The sequence below is a fragment of the Ornithodoros turicata genome, chromosome 7 (genome assembly GCF_037126465.1).
Source record: "Ornithodoros turicata isolate Travis chromosome 7, ASM3712646v1, whole genome shotgun sequence".
Taxonomy (NCBI): domain Eukaryota; kingdom Metazoa; phylum Arthropoda; class Arachnida; order Ixodida; family Argasidae; genus Ornithodoros; species Ornithodoros turicata.
The window spans coordinates 6,143,315-6,160,808 of NC_088207.1; the positions used below are offsets into that span (position 1 = coordinate 6,143,315).

Genomic DNA, 17,494 nt, shown 5'->3' on the forward strand with positions numbered 1-17,494 from the left:
TACATGACGAAAGGACCTCTAGAGAGTCTGCGACAAGGTTAAGGCGGAGGGGATAGTAGGTCAGCTATTGCTTACTGACACAGTTCTCGCACGAGCGGATTCAGGTGGTTTCTCACAAAAGCCGCCTAGTCTGGTCATTATCAACAACCCTTACAACAATATCTTGCCACATAGAAAAACAGCCTTTACGACATACAAGACGCTTTAAAATTACAGAAGTTCGATCTATGTCCCAACAAACATCAGATGTCCTGACAAACGTCTGCAGGATATCCTCTCTTGGACAAAAGGATTTCCGTGGTGGGATCAGCCTGAATATCCCATAGATATTCATGTGACATCTATAGGAGACCAGGATATGGACATTGTTTGAACGTCGCAGGTATATTCCTGCAATGTCACTTCGAGATACTGGGACAAATGTGGGACGTTTATGAACCGTACGTTGTTCTGACTGTTAAAAATATAATGTGCACTTACTTTTACCTAATACATCCGAAGTGACGATGCCACGGTGATATGAATGGAAAGTACATACTTACCAAACATAGGATCAAGGTGTTTAGGGTGCTCTCGCCGTAAAAATAAGAGCAGTCTCTCTTTTTGCCCCCTCCACCGCGTACGCTGATTAGAAAGGAAACCAGAACATTTACAATAGCCTCTGTTGCCGAAATGGCCGGAGCATATACTGAAATACGTTGTTTCTGCTTTCAACGCACGTTCTTTTAAACCATCGTATAGGAACCTCTTGGTTTGACCTATATGTAAATGTAAGAGAGGTCGTATGCTAGCGGAATTTCATAGATTACATTTGACTGGCATTCGACATAGAACGTCTTACGGTTTTTATAGGTTGCCTCAGTGTTTTCAAATGTAGTCTAACCGAAATGGTAAGGTAGTCTATCCAAAAATCATTCTTAAAAACAACAGTAGCGTTGTACTTACGTGCTACAGACAGCAAATTGTGTGATACAATATGAAAATAAGGCACTACAACACAAGTACCAGCAGAACCAGTCAATGAGGGGGCGTGAGGAAGCACACAATTTCCCAACGTGACAACAAAAACTCTGGGTGGCTTCAGCTTCAACAAGACGGCGAAGCTGACGTATGATTGAAGAGAGTGCGTACATGACTTTTCTTTAAATACATTTAGGAGTCGACCATAGATACCATTACATAGCACCCGCAGAAGCACCGTAACTTTTCCATAACCCCACCGTAAACAGAAGTTTAAGACCAAGAAATTGCAAACCCCATTTTCTGGATGCTCGACAGCAAAGACAAGTTCCGGTGAGGAATACATGATAACCCTTTTACGCTCACTCATAACCAGAGATGGGTGCGGGTATGAAAGTTCGTACCCGCGGGCGCACGGCCCGCACCCGCAGCAATGTTACTGGTGCAATCTGCACCCGCACATCCCGGTGCGTACCCGCGTGCCCGCAGCTCTATGCGTACGCAATTTTCAGTTTTTCCACATGCATGATCGTCACAGCACGAAATGATTTATTAATGCTGGGGATACTCTCAGTTACGAGCCACTTTTCCAAGGCGCTAGACGCTGTTGCGAGTGCTGACATGGCTGCCAGCTTACTAACGCCAAGCGTACTAGCCGTACAAACATAGTCAAAGAGTAAGCATAAAACGCGGTGCCAGTGAATGAGAAAGTTGTCACACCACGGAAGGTCCTGGTATCGGACTTGGAAAGCACATTGTGCCAAATATTCGCAATGACTCGGGTCGTGCACAGAAAGCAGAAGGGATGGCTTTGTGCCTGCTGGTATTGCGGGTAAACATGCGTAAACCTCGGAGATAGTGCGGGGATAGACCCGCGCCTTACTCGCAACCGGAGATGACACGGAAATGTCTACCCGCGAAGAACAAAATTGCGCGGATATCCGCGGGTATACTGACAGCGGCGCTCATTTTTACTCACAACATCTTCATCAAACGACAAAAAGACACAATCAGTGTTCAGGTAGATTTCAGTAATGACCGGAGCTATGGCGGATCAAGTGCAAACACCCGTCTTTTGAATGGGTGTATGCTGAAATAAACACTTAAAAATAAAACGTAAAAAAATACACGCTGAAGATACCACCCGTCAAAATCCATCTGCTGAAATAAGCCTTTTAAGAATCCACGCTCGTAAAATCCACACCGTCAAAATAAATCGTAGTTAGGCATAGCGGGGAAGTCTGCAGTAGGTTTCTCCGTGGGCAACAGGATATTGTGTTAAACGAAATCCACAATATTGACGTTCTATATTCACATCTGTTCCATAATTAACTATGTTTCTTCCAATAATAGTTAAGGAAATCGAAATATCCAGCTTGAGAGTGAAACGACGACGCGTATCAATACACGAATAAGAGTTGAGCTCGTGGTACAATGCCATTCCTATATACGCTGGAAGGCCTCATGGCATAAAAGGATTCTTTCCCCCTTTCTCCCCACACTCAGGGATATGCTGCATAAGTAGTCACGGCACGTGGAAGTGGTGGATGCATGGACGACTACTCGTGAGTTCACGCTAGCTGACGCTTCGAATCCGTCCCCTTCGTTACTGTTCTCCTTCATAGAAGAATACAAATACTGTAGTAGTAGTAGAACTATACGAAGTACGAGGTCAAGGAGAGTGTGCGCACAGTCCGCTTCCAGTAGAGCGAAATTGTCGTTCTCAGATAAATGGTCATTCCGAGAGTGAAGAGCGTACTATTTTCTCATGTGGACGTAGAAAGCTTCGGCTGCCCAATAAGAGAGGATGCATTTTGAAAGATTTATTTCGACGCGTTGATTTTGCGTAGTTTATTTTTCAGAATTTATTTTGGCCACATTGGTATTGACACAATTTATCTTTAAAAGTTTATTTTAGTAGTTGGATTTTTAAAAGATTTATTTTTCAGCGTTTTATTTTGAATGGTTTACATCAGCTTCACCCCCTTTGAGTGAACAACTGACCGTTAATGTTTATAGCTGTTGATTTTAGATACTGCACAAGTATGGGCAAAAAGCCGGTAACAGAGATGCCCGCTGACGATTGGAAACCAGTGATGTGATCTACCAAATAGATCCTCACCCCGCCCAGAAGCATGGAATCTTTCACATAATAGTAAAAATCTTTTATGTTTAGGAAAGGTCCCCGGAAAAATGCCTCCGGGGATTACGTCACTAGGAAAAAGGTCGTTCAGCAAAACGGTCCCCGGAGGTTATCTCAGAAGTACGTTTCACGGAGACTCTAATCCGTTCTAATCCGTGACTGCTATAGCGCGAATGTTCATGTCATTTGTGCATTGCTGACATGGTATCATGCTTAAAGGGGGACTACCGCATCCGCCAAGGTCGATTGCAAAACTACAGTCCCATTTTACTCCACGTTCACCATTGATAATCACGCCAAAAATCCGGGGCGAGTTAGTGGAGTTGTTTCTCTGGAATTGAATCTTACGCATGGCAACAGCAGATGACGCATGTTGAGAGCATTCCGTAATTCCCTCTCTGTAGGCGTCACTTGGAGAACGCCAATCAGAGAGCGCCCTTTGGCGGGGACGTGGCCAATCAGGGGGTGCCAGAGAGACCTTGGCGTCAGGGAGTGATGGGGAGTGATGGAAGTGATGGGGACTGTAGGTCACGGTGAAGTCTGAGATCGGTTCGTGGAATGCTGTTTCCAGCTAGCGTCCTACGTGTTTGTACACCCAAGAGCGTAACACCGCCTGCTTTTGGAGCGAATTTTTGGAATGGGTTGTTAGGTAAGGGAACAACAATTTTTATTTCGGGGCTCATACTGCCAACACACGTGCTGGTATTCTAGGTGTAGTCGGGAGTACTGCAAACATACGCCCTCCGAGGCCTCACTCGTAAAGGTGAGACCCCACACACGCATGGTTGTGAGACATTTGAAGAATATGTTTGCCTTCCAGTGGAAGAGGACTGGAACAATTTCTGCAACGCACCAGATAAGCATCAACGAATCTAAGCGCGTGGACATCACCAAGGGGCACCAAAGCGGTGCACAGTTGACGGTCTACAGATGGTAGAAAGATACCGCTCAGAATAGGTGCCATGCACGACCCTCTGCATATTCCTCTTGTTTGAACAAACATGCCTTCGTCGTCTCTGGTGTAAGTAGGGATTAAATATATCTGCAAAATGTCTAAGGAGTTCTCTACAGATACACCATGCAGGTTCTGCAACTTGACCTTGTCATTTAGTTGTACGCGCTCCCTCACCGCCTCAAACAGTGCCTTATGAGGCATCGAGTAATCTAAATCACCAACATCGACTCACACGATGAACGGCATATCTTCACATCCTTCAGACAAAAATTCTATGATCGGGGTAGAGTTTCGAATTGCTAATACATCACTGACTTTTAACTCTCCTAAGTGATTTTGTAGATACAAGGAGACACATTTCTGCCACGTATTCATCTTCTTCTAGACCTCTTGTTGTAGTACCTTATTTTCATATTGACTCAGACAATGGACCTTTCCCGTGTAAGCGTATGTGTAGCCACTTGCGGGCGACTGCCATGTTCGCTGGGGGACATAATCGGTTTCAAGGTTACGCGGACGTTTCAGGCCGTGTCCTGTCGACGCTTTGTACTCGCAATGAGTAGAATACGTTTTCACTTTTTCCGCATTCTTTTTACAACGGTCTCTTGCTAATTTCCCACGGAACACGCCAGTCCGAAAAGCGTCCCCATGGTTATAGACGAACCTCTGTTCACAAACACGTGATGTCACGACGAGACCGGTTCGAGGTTACATTTTGCTGTGGTGGTCAAGAAGCGGGAAAAATGCGTCGGTTGATAGGCTGATCAAGCTTATAGTGCCACACAGAGCCCTATATTAAAAGAGAGTCCGGCCATTGGGAGGAGTCACAAAAAGGGGCTTGACCTGTCAATCACTCTTTCGGTCCTATGATTGGTTTGCTGTTTACCAAGGGGTCGCCATGACACCTAACTGCCACCCAAAATGGCGACGAAATCAAACACAGTGAAGCGGGGATTTCGTGACAAAAAATTTTCACAGTCTACTCTGATTTTACGCTGCAAATGTACATCCTCATATACGTTTCTTGGAAAGCAGTTTCAACTTATGGTCATCCATCGACATCTAACTGAAAATGATACGTTTTGTCGGTCGGTGTTAGGCCTAGTGAACACGGCAACCACAACGAGATCATAACAAAAACGGCAGTGTGCTGTACAATCTCATATTTAATTGCTGAATTTCATGGATATAAATATTCTTGCCTTTTATATTCCAACTATTCATGTAGATTTGTTTAAAAATCATACCGGCAACAGAATGTGTCCCAGTAGGTGGTTCTGCCGGCATTGGTACAACGATGGAAGCAGACAACAATTCCAGACTTGCCTTATGCTCCCTAGCTGGCGGTCATCAAATTTGCACCCGAAATCCACTAGTTTCGCAGATTGCGAGAGGTACCCATTTCAATCTCATCCAATCCACTTGCCACCCAAAATGGCGCCGCCCGTGTTGGATACGAGGACAAATAGTGAGAATAGGTTTGTTGATAGCGCCCCATATTTCAAGACTTCATTGGTCGGAAAGCTGAAAAAGTGGGTGGAGCTTCAAGTATAGGCATGCCCCATTAATGGCCAGACTCCCTTTTAATATACGGCTCTGGTGCCACCAGCATGCTAGAGCCACCAGCAATCCAGGTGCCGGCTGTGCTGTCTGGGGTTTTTCCTGGGTTTTCCTCAGACGCTTTCAGATATATGTCGGCACAGTTCCCTTAGAAGTCGGCCGAGGACGCACATTCCCCAGGGAGTCAGTCGTGACGTTGCCCACCTCTGTGAGGCCGACAACGGCGAGCGCTTTCACCATCACCACCACCACCACCTTGGCATGGCGGCAAAACGTAATCGATCACGTAGGGGCTCAGGTCGTCTATTGGGACGAAAGATACGACGTTCGACACTGTGCCGTCAGGGGCGATGCGAATATGGAGATGGTCACTTTACTGTCTGTAACACGTATGTTCAATGTTACTGTTGTTCTTAAAAATTATTTTCGCTTAGATTATGTTACACCCTCTGAAAAGACTCAAGCAACCTATAAAAACCATAAGACCTATGTCCAATGTCAGTGAAATGTCATCTATGAAATTTTGCAAGCATGCGGCTTCTGTTACACAGGTCAAACGAAGAGGTGCGTAAACGATCGTTTCAAGGAACATGCGTTGAAAAAGTATATCGTTCATCCCTCTGATACTGCAAAGCATCGTTATGTTGTAACGGCTCGTGTTCCTACGTGGCAAGATACTGTTGTAAAGGCTGTTGGTAATGATCACACCAGGCGGCTTTTGAGAGAAGTCTTCTCAATCCGTCCGTGTAGGAACTGTGTCAGTAAGCGGTCGGCACGACCTTCGGCCCTTTGATGAGACTATCATCCCCTCCGCCTTAACCTTCTTGAGGACTCTTTAGAAGTTGTATCCTTCTGCAAATAAGCTCTAGCTGTATAGTATAGTAGCTGTGTAGTTTTTCGTCGTCGCCTTAGTCTGTTTTTGTGTGTGTGTGTGTGTGTGTTTTTGTCATATCTCCCTTGGTAGGGAAGTTGTTTTCCACGTAGCGTAATGGTTATCAACCATTCGGGACCAGCAATCGAGAGGTGTGGGGTTCGACTCTCGCCACTGTATGGGTTTTTCGACGACTGCAATTATTTCAGTCTTTCAGTGACACTTTATGCAAATTGAATTTGACAAGAAACGGTGTATGACCAGTACGTATGACGTATCACGAGAGAGAACAATTTTGTTGTGATGGTTGCCAAGGGACATTCTTTTCGGCGTTAGCAGTGCTGAGTACCCTAAACATGAACGGTCAATGAACAACAGATACGTAAAAAAAAACAAATAAAGGAACTGCTCATAAAAGATGCCCGCGGGAGGGAAAATGAGTCTCACGAGGGTTCGTATACCGTCTGACGTGTTTATTTTTCCTGTTGTTTTTCAGGACTACACATACCAGGCAGCTCTGGCTGAGGTAAGACAACTTGTAGTCCGGTAGCCGTAGTTGAGATGAGACGACACGGAAAACTAGCCACTTTCTAAGTTTGCGAGATGCGCACTGTGTGGCAGAAAAGAAATAACCTATCGGACAGAGCTAGAGTAATATAGTTGTGCTCTATCAGTACCGTAACTTCCAACTGACAATTGTAACGCACAGAACAAGAAGAATATACCTCCAGCACTCAGTACGATCAGGGACACATTGCAATACGTTTATATCATTAGCATATTCCGTATACTTTTACCTGCGGAACCCGTTGCTGCACATACATTTGTGACTGGGAGGTTATCACGCTTCAGTTCAACAGGAATTTCAGATAAGGAACTCAGTTGTTGTCACAGTAGCATTTTAATGAATGGGGGAGCAGCTGACGAGAGCCTATATATTTGTCAATTTTGTCAGGCTTGCATGACAACCCATGCAGCTCGCGAATCGGTCGAGTAGGAAGCTCTAGCACGCTATCCCAATTTCATTGAACTTCTGGAGGCAAAATGAAATGGAAACTAGAAAAGTGGGTGTTTATTTGTGCTTTGTATTATTTATTGGTGTTGCCTTGGCTGATATCCAAGCACACAAAACTAAACAAAATGAAGTGCATCACCTTGGAAAGCGATCAGAATACCACTGTTCTTGAAACTTGAAGAGATGTCACGCCGATGAAACGTTTCTCATGATCCCTCATATAATACACACATCGACTTTTAACCGTATTCAGTGCACCGGCGTCGCACTTACCACGCAAAAATAGGGGCGTGACCGACAGACACATCCCTTCCAAGCGAGCTTACGTCAACAACGTCCAGGCCTCTCGGTCAATTGTGGACGATCGGGAGCGCACACTCCTGGGACCACGTGGGTACATGGTGTCGCTGTGGACAGCAACGACGTCGTATATCTCCTCTTCTCGTCTTCCACTCTTTGTTTTCCCCCATTTGCCTTGTGCGCATTTTTCCGGACTCTGTGGCAAACATTGACCAGAAAATCTTCATTGTGCTCAGCGTTTACTAGTCTTCCGACCTGAGCGGCAACACTATTATTAGTCGCATGAGGAGAACATTTGGTTAAAACTGATTTCACGGCGTTTCTTGCAATCCCTATTTTGATGGTCTTAGATATGTTAGAGTAGAATAGCATGTTAGGTTTCCGGCCCCTCTGTCGGTGCCTCCAGCGTAGATTCTGGCCTTTTCTGATTAATCCCAAGTCCAAGATTCGGAATTTGTCATTGGTTATGTTTTCTATTGTGAAACTAAGTCCCGGGGCTGCTCGCTCATAGAAAGTAGCCACTTGATCCGAACAGCTGCTGTCTATCTCTGGTCTGATTACTAGAATGTCGTCTACGTAGTGAAAAAAATGTTCACTTCAGAAAAGGCGAGCATCTTTGCTGGACTTACCAACGGAGATGCCAGAAACTACTCATGCCCTTCTACTCTAGCATCTCTAAGACAATCAGAATATAGATTGCAACAGACGACGTGAAGTCAGCCCTAACCAGTCCTGTCCAGTCCTCATGAAACTAATAATAGTTTTGCCGCTCAGATTGGAAGACATCCTGCTTGCCACAGAATGCTGAAGAATGCGCACAAGGGAAAGGGAGAAAAATAGCAGAGAAGTAGTTATTCATTAGAGAACTGATATTTTGAGGATGGAACAACAAGTAGTTATTCGTTATGTGCATGGGTAGTAACACTACTTGATGGAGATAGCTCGCAAGTATAATGTAAAGGTGGTTTGACACAGTTGGCACTTTTATGATTGCTTGTGTTCTTCAGGCTTCAGGAAGCTTAAAATTTCTCCGTTTCAGACTCGTGTCACAATTGGTCTGGCACAACAACAACAACTTTATTTCAGGATGATGGGTGGGGAGTTGGTGAAGCGCGGAAGGAAGTATCGCATCCCGTTACAATGCCGTGAAGTTCTGCTTTTAGAGTATACACTCTAAAAACTGAACTTCACCACATAGCACGCTCTGCGCCAACCATTGCCAGGAATGATACGGTTATCGCTTCTCGTTGGAGTAGAGAGGGAGGCGTACGCCTTTTTATGTCGATTTGGATACAGGAAAATTGCCACAAAAAAGCGTACGCCCCCATTTCTCATCGAATTCAAAGGGGTAACCCTATCATTCGTGGCAATGGTTGGCGCAGAACGTGCTATGCGGTAAAGTTCTATTTTTAGAGTCCAGCAATGTAAAATCTCGCGGCAGCAGAAGTTGGGCGGGATTGCGTGACGTCACGGCGCGGAAGAGGGAAGCATGGAGAGGCGTTGTTCTATCTAGGTGGTGTTGCAGTGCCGCCGCAGCAGTGGGGGCGTCTGACGCTCGCATCTGACACCTCAGCGCACTGTAGCGGAAGAAGCAGCACTGATCTTTAAAATTCGTTCATTTAATATCTAAGCACTTTTAGGGCAAAACATTTCTCCATAAGCCGGTGCCGACCATAGTAGCATGTGTTTCATAAATGTGTTTCCGGATGCGAGCGTTCATTTGAAGTTGCATATCACGTTGGAATCATGCTATGAATTCCTCCATTGGTATGGATGATGTCACCGTTAACTGTTTACCCCCCGTGTTTTGCTCTCCCTCACCCTTCATTGATTACACCACATGTTTCCCGTTATAGCTGACCGGCTACCTTGTTCAGGCACCCAGCAGTAGGCAGAACGTACGTACACAAGCCATTATGATGTTTGCTCTCAAACGTCCTGCCAAAACAGACGTATTTTTAGATAATAAACAGACACGAACTGCATGTTTACGGGTTGTTTCGGCTGCACGGTGACGTAAGCATCAGCTACCCACCTTAACGGACATCGCAAGGGTGCACGATCGCGATATAGACGATACACGAGTCTCGAGATATGGGAAACAGTATCATCAGCATGTTTACCCCCGAGTTCGTAGATATGACTTCACTTGAAGCCGCGTCTTGACTCGTGCAAGTCTGCGCCAAGACTTGTCATCGCTCAAAACGTTTTTTTTTTTTTTTTGTCTTTCATGAACCCTCGCGGTTGGCTTACTTCGTAGCCTGCAAACTTTAATTACGACTGGGAGCGACATTTCCGCTCAAGTTAGCGCCTAAAATTTGCATTGCTGTGTGAAAAACGACATTTCTTAGCGTTGACTTACAATATGTGTACACAAATTGATGATGAATCAGCTTACGTAAAGCTAAGCTAAGCCAAGACAAGATTCTGAGCGTCACGTGACTTCCCGGAGCTGCCGTACTCCAGCGTTATTCAAGTCATGATCAAGGTAGCCAGAGCGCTGACCTTATATTTTCACCACGCGTGTAAACTCGAGCTCGCTGCGTGAGAACGCTACAAGCCGAGCAGGGTTTCTGAAGTGCACTGGCGCTCTTCCAAAGTATCTGCACGCCAAGTAGAGATCATATCACATCTACGAATTCGAGGGTTAGTCTCGACTCGGTGGATCACGAAATCACTGACAATGCATCGCGGCAGAGCGCGGACAACAAAGTGCATTTAGAACTAGTTGTCTGAATTGCATCAAATTGGAATACTTTGTACGGTGACACTGACCATGAAAAAGAAAGCATCAGACATACCTTTCTATTTTATTTTTTAAATCTTTGGTATGAGTCGCTTGGGTCTTCGACTGTCGCTATAGTAAAACGCGATTGTTCTTCTTATGGTCCACTATTTGTGATGACTTTACAGCGCGATTATAGTTACCGACAACATGTCTTTCAGATATACTGGACCATGGTTAAGCTGCTACCAAAGGTACAGTCGTTTCGATTCGGTTTTCAGCCATGAGCACAGTGTCGTACTCGAAGGTTTTGCCTCAGTGTTGGATTGTCTACTATTTTATAAGCTGAGGACAGATACCGAAAACATAGAGGAAAATTACTGCAGTTACTGGCAAAAACTTTGTGCCAGTAACTGCTGTAGTTTTTATTCTTTTTTTTTCGCAGTAGTAATGACCGAGCATGCCTTTGTGTCACAAAGTCACGATCGGTCATGGTCTTTTCCTGAAACTCTCGTAAAGTGGAACTCATTACAACCTGCTGTTGTTGAGTGTTGAGCACTGTTACAGAGTTTGTTAACGCTCTTTCGGAGTGTTATGCACCGTCAGTACTGCTATCCGTGCTGTTATTGCATCTCCTGTTTTGGTCCTTGTGGGGACAGACAAATAGGTTGTGATGTCTCGTGCTGTTGTATGAACGTCTGTGATCCATTATAATGTTGAATTTGATACTTGTGTGATTTTGATACATGAATGTGATACGTGTCGATGGGATCAATGTATCAGGTTTAGTTTTTTCTATTAGTTTGAGCTTAAGCTATAGGACTGGGCATAAGTCCTCTTTCCTGTATGCGTGACCCTGTTTGTGATGAAATGAGAGAGGACGAGGACACTGTACATTATGCGTGACATTTGGAGTCGGGAACATATTCATCAGCTATACCCGCCTTATTCCCGGTGTGTGAACAAGGCAGACGAACACGGATTTGACAGCTGCATAGCTGAGCCAAAAGGCGAATTTGCACACTGCTCCACGCAAGAAATATGTAAACCGGAATCAATTATTAATAGCAAAATCACTATCACTACGTGTCGACGCGTTTCTTTTCTTTTTTCTTTTCTTGGGGTACTATTCGCTTGCGCTCCTGACGGTAAAACAGAGGTTCCGGAAGCGTCCGAAGTAAAATTTGCACAATCTAAAATTTTATATTTTCATTTAATTAATCACAGTATGCAAATTATCACCTCCCTGCTCTGTTCATGGACGATGTCACAGGTGTCTTAACAAGCTGAATTATTCAGCCGGAAGCCCTTTGTGAAGCAGCCAGTATAGGTGAAACTAGCAGACGACGAGGGATACGACCAAACCGGCACAGATGGAACGCCGCGCAAGTAATAGAGACAAAAAACTGAACTGGTCGACCATTGTTGACTAAAGGACATGTCGTTAATTTCGGCGATGCGATAACTTTGGCACATAAAAAGCGATATGTGTCTGAGAGCATTTCTACAATTTTGGTTCCTCATGTATGACGCTACAGCGTGCAGTAGCAGCCGTGCCCCCCTATACCGGATGTTTGCAGCGCCTTGCTAGATAAGTAGGCTGTCGTGCTCTTCTTAAGTCCTGAGCCGGTGTGTACTGATGATGCCACCTGTATAGGACACCGTGCCGACTGAGAGAAGGCCGATCGTCAAGGGGAGAAGGAATGGTTGCATTTTGCCTACTCTGGCTTTCTGTGGTGAACGACGAAATCTACCCCCTCCGTCTTAGGTGCACAGGACTCTCAAATGTAGTCAGAAGAAGTATCCACACAAGTAACCAGAGTGTAGCAAGTCACCATTGCTCAAAATTCGATGATACGACAGTCTGGAGGTAGCCAGTAGTAGCAAAGTAGCCAAAATCTGGCGACCCTGAGTGAAGACGCTTGTGTTCAGTGATCCAGTATTTCAGCGTGGATGCTGGCGGCGCTGACGTCAGTACAGTGCACGCGACCCCGCGTTGCGGTTAAATGTGGCGATGCCTTTATGTGTAGCGTGTCCAAAGGAAAACCCTAATGTTAGAGCGCGCTAAGTCAACTAAAGGCGCAGATATAGTCCAACGTTTTTGGCGTCGCAGTCAGCGACAGCCGAAGTCAGACACGCCAAGCAAAGCGATCCGGGAAATTTGCGTTTATAGCGCGCGCGCGCGCGCGTCAGCAGTGGCCTGCAACCGTTGCGCATGCGCAAAGTCACTGTGACTGCAGCAGCGCGACTCCGACTGCGCGAGCGCTTTCGGGGAAAAATAGAACATGCTCTATTCTGCGCGGACGACGTCCTAGCGCGTTGAATGCCGCCGGCCGCGCTAGCCACTAGACTATAGAGGGTGTGATTTTCCCCGGCGTAGCGCAACTGTGCAGCGCGCGTGGAGGATATTCCACGGGAGATGTACCTTTCTAAAGTTAATGATCGTCATCATACTACGCTTTTTCAAAGCAACTCCACGACTTCCCTGATGGTAGTGGTGGTGGCGTAAACCGGCTTGCCGTTGTTGGCCTCACGAATGTGGCCTCCCTGGCCTGTGGCCGTTAGCCTCCCTGATGTCATCGCTGAAGGTCCTCCTCATTGGCCAACACGAATACAACGCTAATACTAGCGCTGAAAAAGTTGACATGAGCTCACCTCCTGCAAGCAGTAATTTTTAGCGATTTGGAGCACTATGGGGAGGAAAATATTGGGCTATTTTCTAGGGCTACGTAAGAAATCGCTATATGTCGGAACAGGCCTTAAAGTGTCTAATGTGAAATGTAGAGCAGGCGGTGTTCCTCTACATAGAAACGAAAGAATACGTCCAGGGAGCTCGCGACAGAACGTGCGTGTTTCAGCATAACATTGATTTATATAATTTTTCATCCGTAACAGCTAAGAGAGGCATACTACTCCCATTCAAACCAGCAGGTAAGACACATTCCTACATCACAAGTTGGCCAGCAGCACATAGAAAGCTATTTGATGTGGTGCCCATAGTGCTCTCCACACGGCGAACCAGCGCACATCTGCCCGCTCACACTGTGCCAGTGCTATGCTCTCACAGTTACATACGTATACAGGATGTCCCAGCTAAATGCAAACAATTTTCTTTTAAATGTATATCTCACTTTTTCCGAGACGAAATCAATTGCAATATAGCATATGATGAAGGGCTCTCCTTATAAATGCATTAGCAAACTCGTAAGAGAAGGTCTTAATTAACTTTCAATGACTAACGGTTTAACTATAAAAGCTATACGAAGTTGTCCCAATGAGAACATCTGGTCCCTTTGGTCACCTGATACCGGCGCAGTTTTCAGAACAAAAATTCGTTCGATAGATCGTCCGCAAAAAATTGGTGAAGGAACACATTTTTTCTTTATTTGTTCATTGCGCATCTTCCGAGACGCGCCTTTCCTTCACCCCCAACGGGAGAGGGTGGAAGAGCACACTATCGCCTCTTGCGTCCTGGAGAAAGATTAAAAGGAAACAGAAAATGCAACCCAAGATAAGGGCAGTTCCGATAGAGTCACCCGATACATTTATTTTTTATTTGTTTTCGTAAGGTAAAACTCATCTTCGACACCGGAGGTGGCACTGTGCTTCCTCCCATCGAACCATCACATCTCTTCACCTTCTCTGGTCGAACATCATTCGCATGTATTGCCATTTGGTTTCACTGTGTGACTGGGAACGAATGTCAATTCGTTCCCATTCGTGCTGGGAATGACATTCAATTTGCCGTCAAAGAACGATGCTCGATTGTTAGAACGACTCTTAGTGGCAATTTGTCAATATTCTGTGCGTTTGATAAGGACCAGTTGGAATAAAAGGTGTACGTCACCCTTTAGGTATTGTAAGCTTGATCTGGATAGTTTGTGTATGTTCAAGCTGACTGAAGCTGCCGACTGGTCCAGTGTTACCTCATGAAGTCACAGCCCTTTGCTTGCTTCTTTGGTGCGGCCTGTCGGGAGCTCGTGCCGGTTGCGTGAAGTTTGCTTGACGGCCACGAGGGGCGTTAATTAACGCGGACGGTGCACAGGTGCTGTGATGCAGTCCTGGACTTTTGCGCTATTGTCATTTTGCTCCGAAAGAGTGCTCGGCTCCCGTACGTTTAAAGAAAATGTTTGCAACGATATAACTTATGTTGTAGCAAAATTTTCTTCCGGGTTTCAGTGTTTTCGGAGAGACCTCTGGAAATATGGCAAAAATGAACCCAAAAACAAAGTACAGTGATAAAACATTGAATGGGCTTGTAATATTATGAAACAACATGATAGGCTCTGTATGTCAGCTACACCTGCCACATTTCCGCGGGTCTAAAAAAATTACTTACTTACTTAATTATTTATTACTTATTATAAGTAATAAATTAATTCTTAGTGGAGACGAGTTCTCGAACACCTCGATATCGACAGCAAACGTACAAAACACCTACTGCGCCAGATGTAATCGCAGATGCCGTCCGCCGGTTGCAACAATTCTTTTACTCTGTACCTTAATTGTTTATGGCCATCTTGTTAGTTTCCATCGTTTACATCCAAGAATCCATCCCACGTATTGTTAATTTTTTTTCTTTTTACTTTCCATTCTACCTTAGGAATGACAGTCGGATCTTGGAGGTATGATATTTGAGGTGAGTGCTGAATACCTTATAATTGTACAACTAAAAGTGAACAAGTCAAGGTGTCTGCTGATCTGTTCTTATATGTCCCGTACGTCAGTGCTTCCCGAACTCTGCTACTCTGCGACCCAGCATAATTCTAACAAAATGCGTCCCAACCTGTCTTCTCGCGGTGCCACGAAAGCATCGATTTCACTGCGTGAACTGAAGGGAAGTAACTGAACAGAACTGATACATGAAACTGACGCTGAAATTTTAGTTGACACTGAAGTCAGACTGCATTTGCTGGGCTAGACACCATCGCGAACAGACACAAAATACATGATGGCAATTGATGTTCTGAGGCTGAGATGTTGCTTCGAATCCTACAGCTGGCTAACATTTTCAGTGACATCCTTATTTCATCACAAAATACATTCCAGCAGGAATGACTGCACCTGATGGCTAAAGTAAGCTTTTAATGATGAAAGAAAGTAAAGTAAGCTTGTCGAACCCAGAGTGGACCTTGGACACAGCAAAACTCAGTTCTGGCACGATGTTGAACTAAGCTTGCGATGTTGTATAGCTGGTAGAGGTTCGCGCGGATCCTGGTTTATAGGTCGTTCATTTGAATGGTGCTGATTTCCGTAGTGGTTGGTATGCTACGGCTTTCTCCAGGCAAATGTTAGCATAGAAGGTGCGGTATTTTGCGCGCAAACATGAAGCATCATTACGTTAATGAAGTTCCTGTCTAATCTGTAGGTGGGCGCTATCCTTTATCACTACGGGTTCGTGGTGAGTATTCGTGATTGATGCTTCTACTGACAGTATGAACAGAACGACAACACAAACACAAGACTCAAACCAACAACTTTCATTTCGAGATGTTTGCAAAAGTGGTATCCTCCGCCCTCTTACGTTTCCCGGAGGCAGTGTTTCCTTTCGGAAAGGGAGACAGTTTATTTCCTCGGTTGTGGCGCCATCTTTCGGTCGACAACATATTTAGGGTGGTAACTGAGCCAATTTACCACCCAAGGTACACCAGTCTCTTACATGACACAGCGATAATTTTTGGAAGAGCCGGTATCGTCGTATTTGAGGTGTAATTTAAGTAGAAACTACAGTGAGAAACACGGTTGTAGTTTAATGCGAAATATTGTCACTTGTTGCGGCATATTTTCCGTTACTACGAAGAGGAAATCTCCGAACCCTCACTTGCAAAGTCGCTTGTCAGACGAATAGGACCTCAGTATTTGGGATGTCGCAGCCTATTAATAGAATCTGTGTTCAGCCAATTGCGTGTGTTCCTTAATTCATGACATGTCTGCACGACCTTGTGTACGAAGTTTGCAATTTTTTAGGCGCGGTTAATTTTTGTTTGCGTATTTGCGCTCGTGATCGGCCGGTGAAGAAGATTTCTTGATTTTTCTGTTTATCATCAGTAACAACTGGTAAGTCGAAGTTTTACGGCGAAATTACGCTATATAGATGGACATTAGCGAGAAAATAACGAATTTCGTATGCATGTATCCTGTTTAAAACGTAAAAAAAAGGAGACAAGAGCAACAAAACATACACTATGAGCATATTTCGAGGAAGTCGTAGTGTCCACAACTTAAATGTCATATGCCTTCAGACGATCCATTTGTATATTTCAAATGTATAAATTTGACACAGGTCCATAAAGTTAGGACCCACGTCCAGAGTTGAACCGTACAACTCTGGCAAAGCGATTAAAGTTGACACATTTGTGGGCTAACGTTTGAGACAAGCCATTACCCCGCTAAATGGTATAAAAAGACAACCATTTTTGAGAGTGTGATTACACCAACCACGGTTGTACACTCTTCGACAGTGATTTATCCAGACCCCCCTTCGCCCCCTAACTGCCCCCTCTCCAAAAATCAGCAGGAGACCCCCTAAAATTTTGTGAAAATGCGCAATATTTCGTCGCAATATTCGCAATATTTGCGCAATATTTCGTCAATTTTGTCATGAAGGACCATCCCTTGCGGATCCCAACGCCCCCCCCCCCCCCCCAAGGACGAAATTCTGGGTAAGCCACTGCCATTCCATCCCGTCAAAAACCAATCGTGGAAAATGTATCACCTCAAATATACGGTTACATATCCGCGCTAAAACACAATCGCTCAAAAATCCCCTTTGAAAAATACACGTTAATAAATATACTGTCAAAAATATACCTATAAAAATGTGTTTTTCAAAATGCCTCATCGGGGATTGGCGCCTCCGCCATGCGGGGTAAATGGTAGCCAGATTCAAAACCCGCTAGTGGTCAACGATGAAAGATGTCTGTCCCTTCTATGTCGTTCCAGCCTCAGAACATCAGTTTATCTCT

The 17,494-nt window shown here is 44.9% G+C and overlaps 1 protein-coding gene across 3 annotated transcripts in view; it reads left to right on the forward strand.

Annotated features, from left to right (window-relative positions):
* The window catches only part of LOC135400174 (uncharacterized), a 94,731-nt gene that overhangs the window by 71,917 nt on the left and 5,320 nt on the right, over positions 1 to 17,494 (forward strand). For 2 of the 3 annotated variants that reach the window (XM_064631912.1, XM_064631914.1), the window contains 6 exons: positions 6,986 to 7,015; positions 9,661 to 9,702; positions 10,751 to 10,783; positions 13,425 to 13,460; positions 15,133 to 15,168; positions 15,898 to 15,930. In XM_064631912.1, the coding sequence (XP_064487982.1) occupies positions 6,986 to 7,015; positions 9,661 to 9,702; positions 10,751 to 10,783; positions 13,425 to 13,460; positions 15,133 to 15,138 (147 nt within the window). In that variant the 3' untranslated portion in view covers positions 15,139 to 15,168; positions 15,898 to 15,930. The remainder of the gene's footprint in view (positions 1 to 6,985; positions 7,016 to 9,660; positions 9,703 to 10,750; positions 10,784 to 13,424; positions 13,461 to 15,132; positions 15,169 to 15,897; positions 15,931 to 17,494) is intronic. The other variant, XM_064631913.1, reaches the window with a different exon arrangement.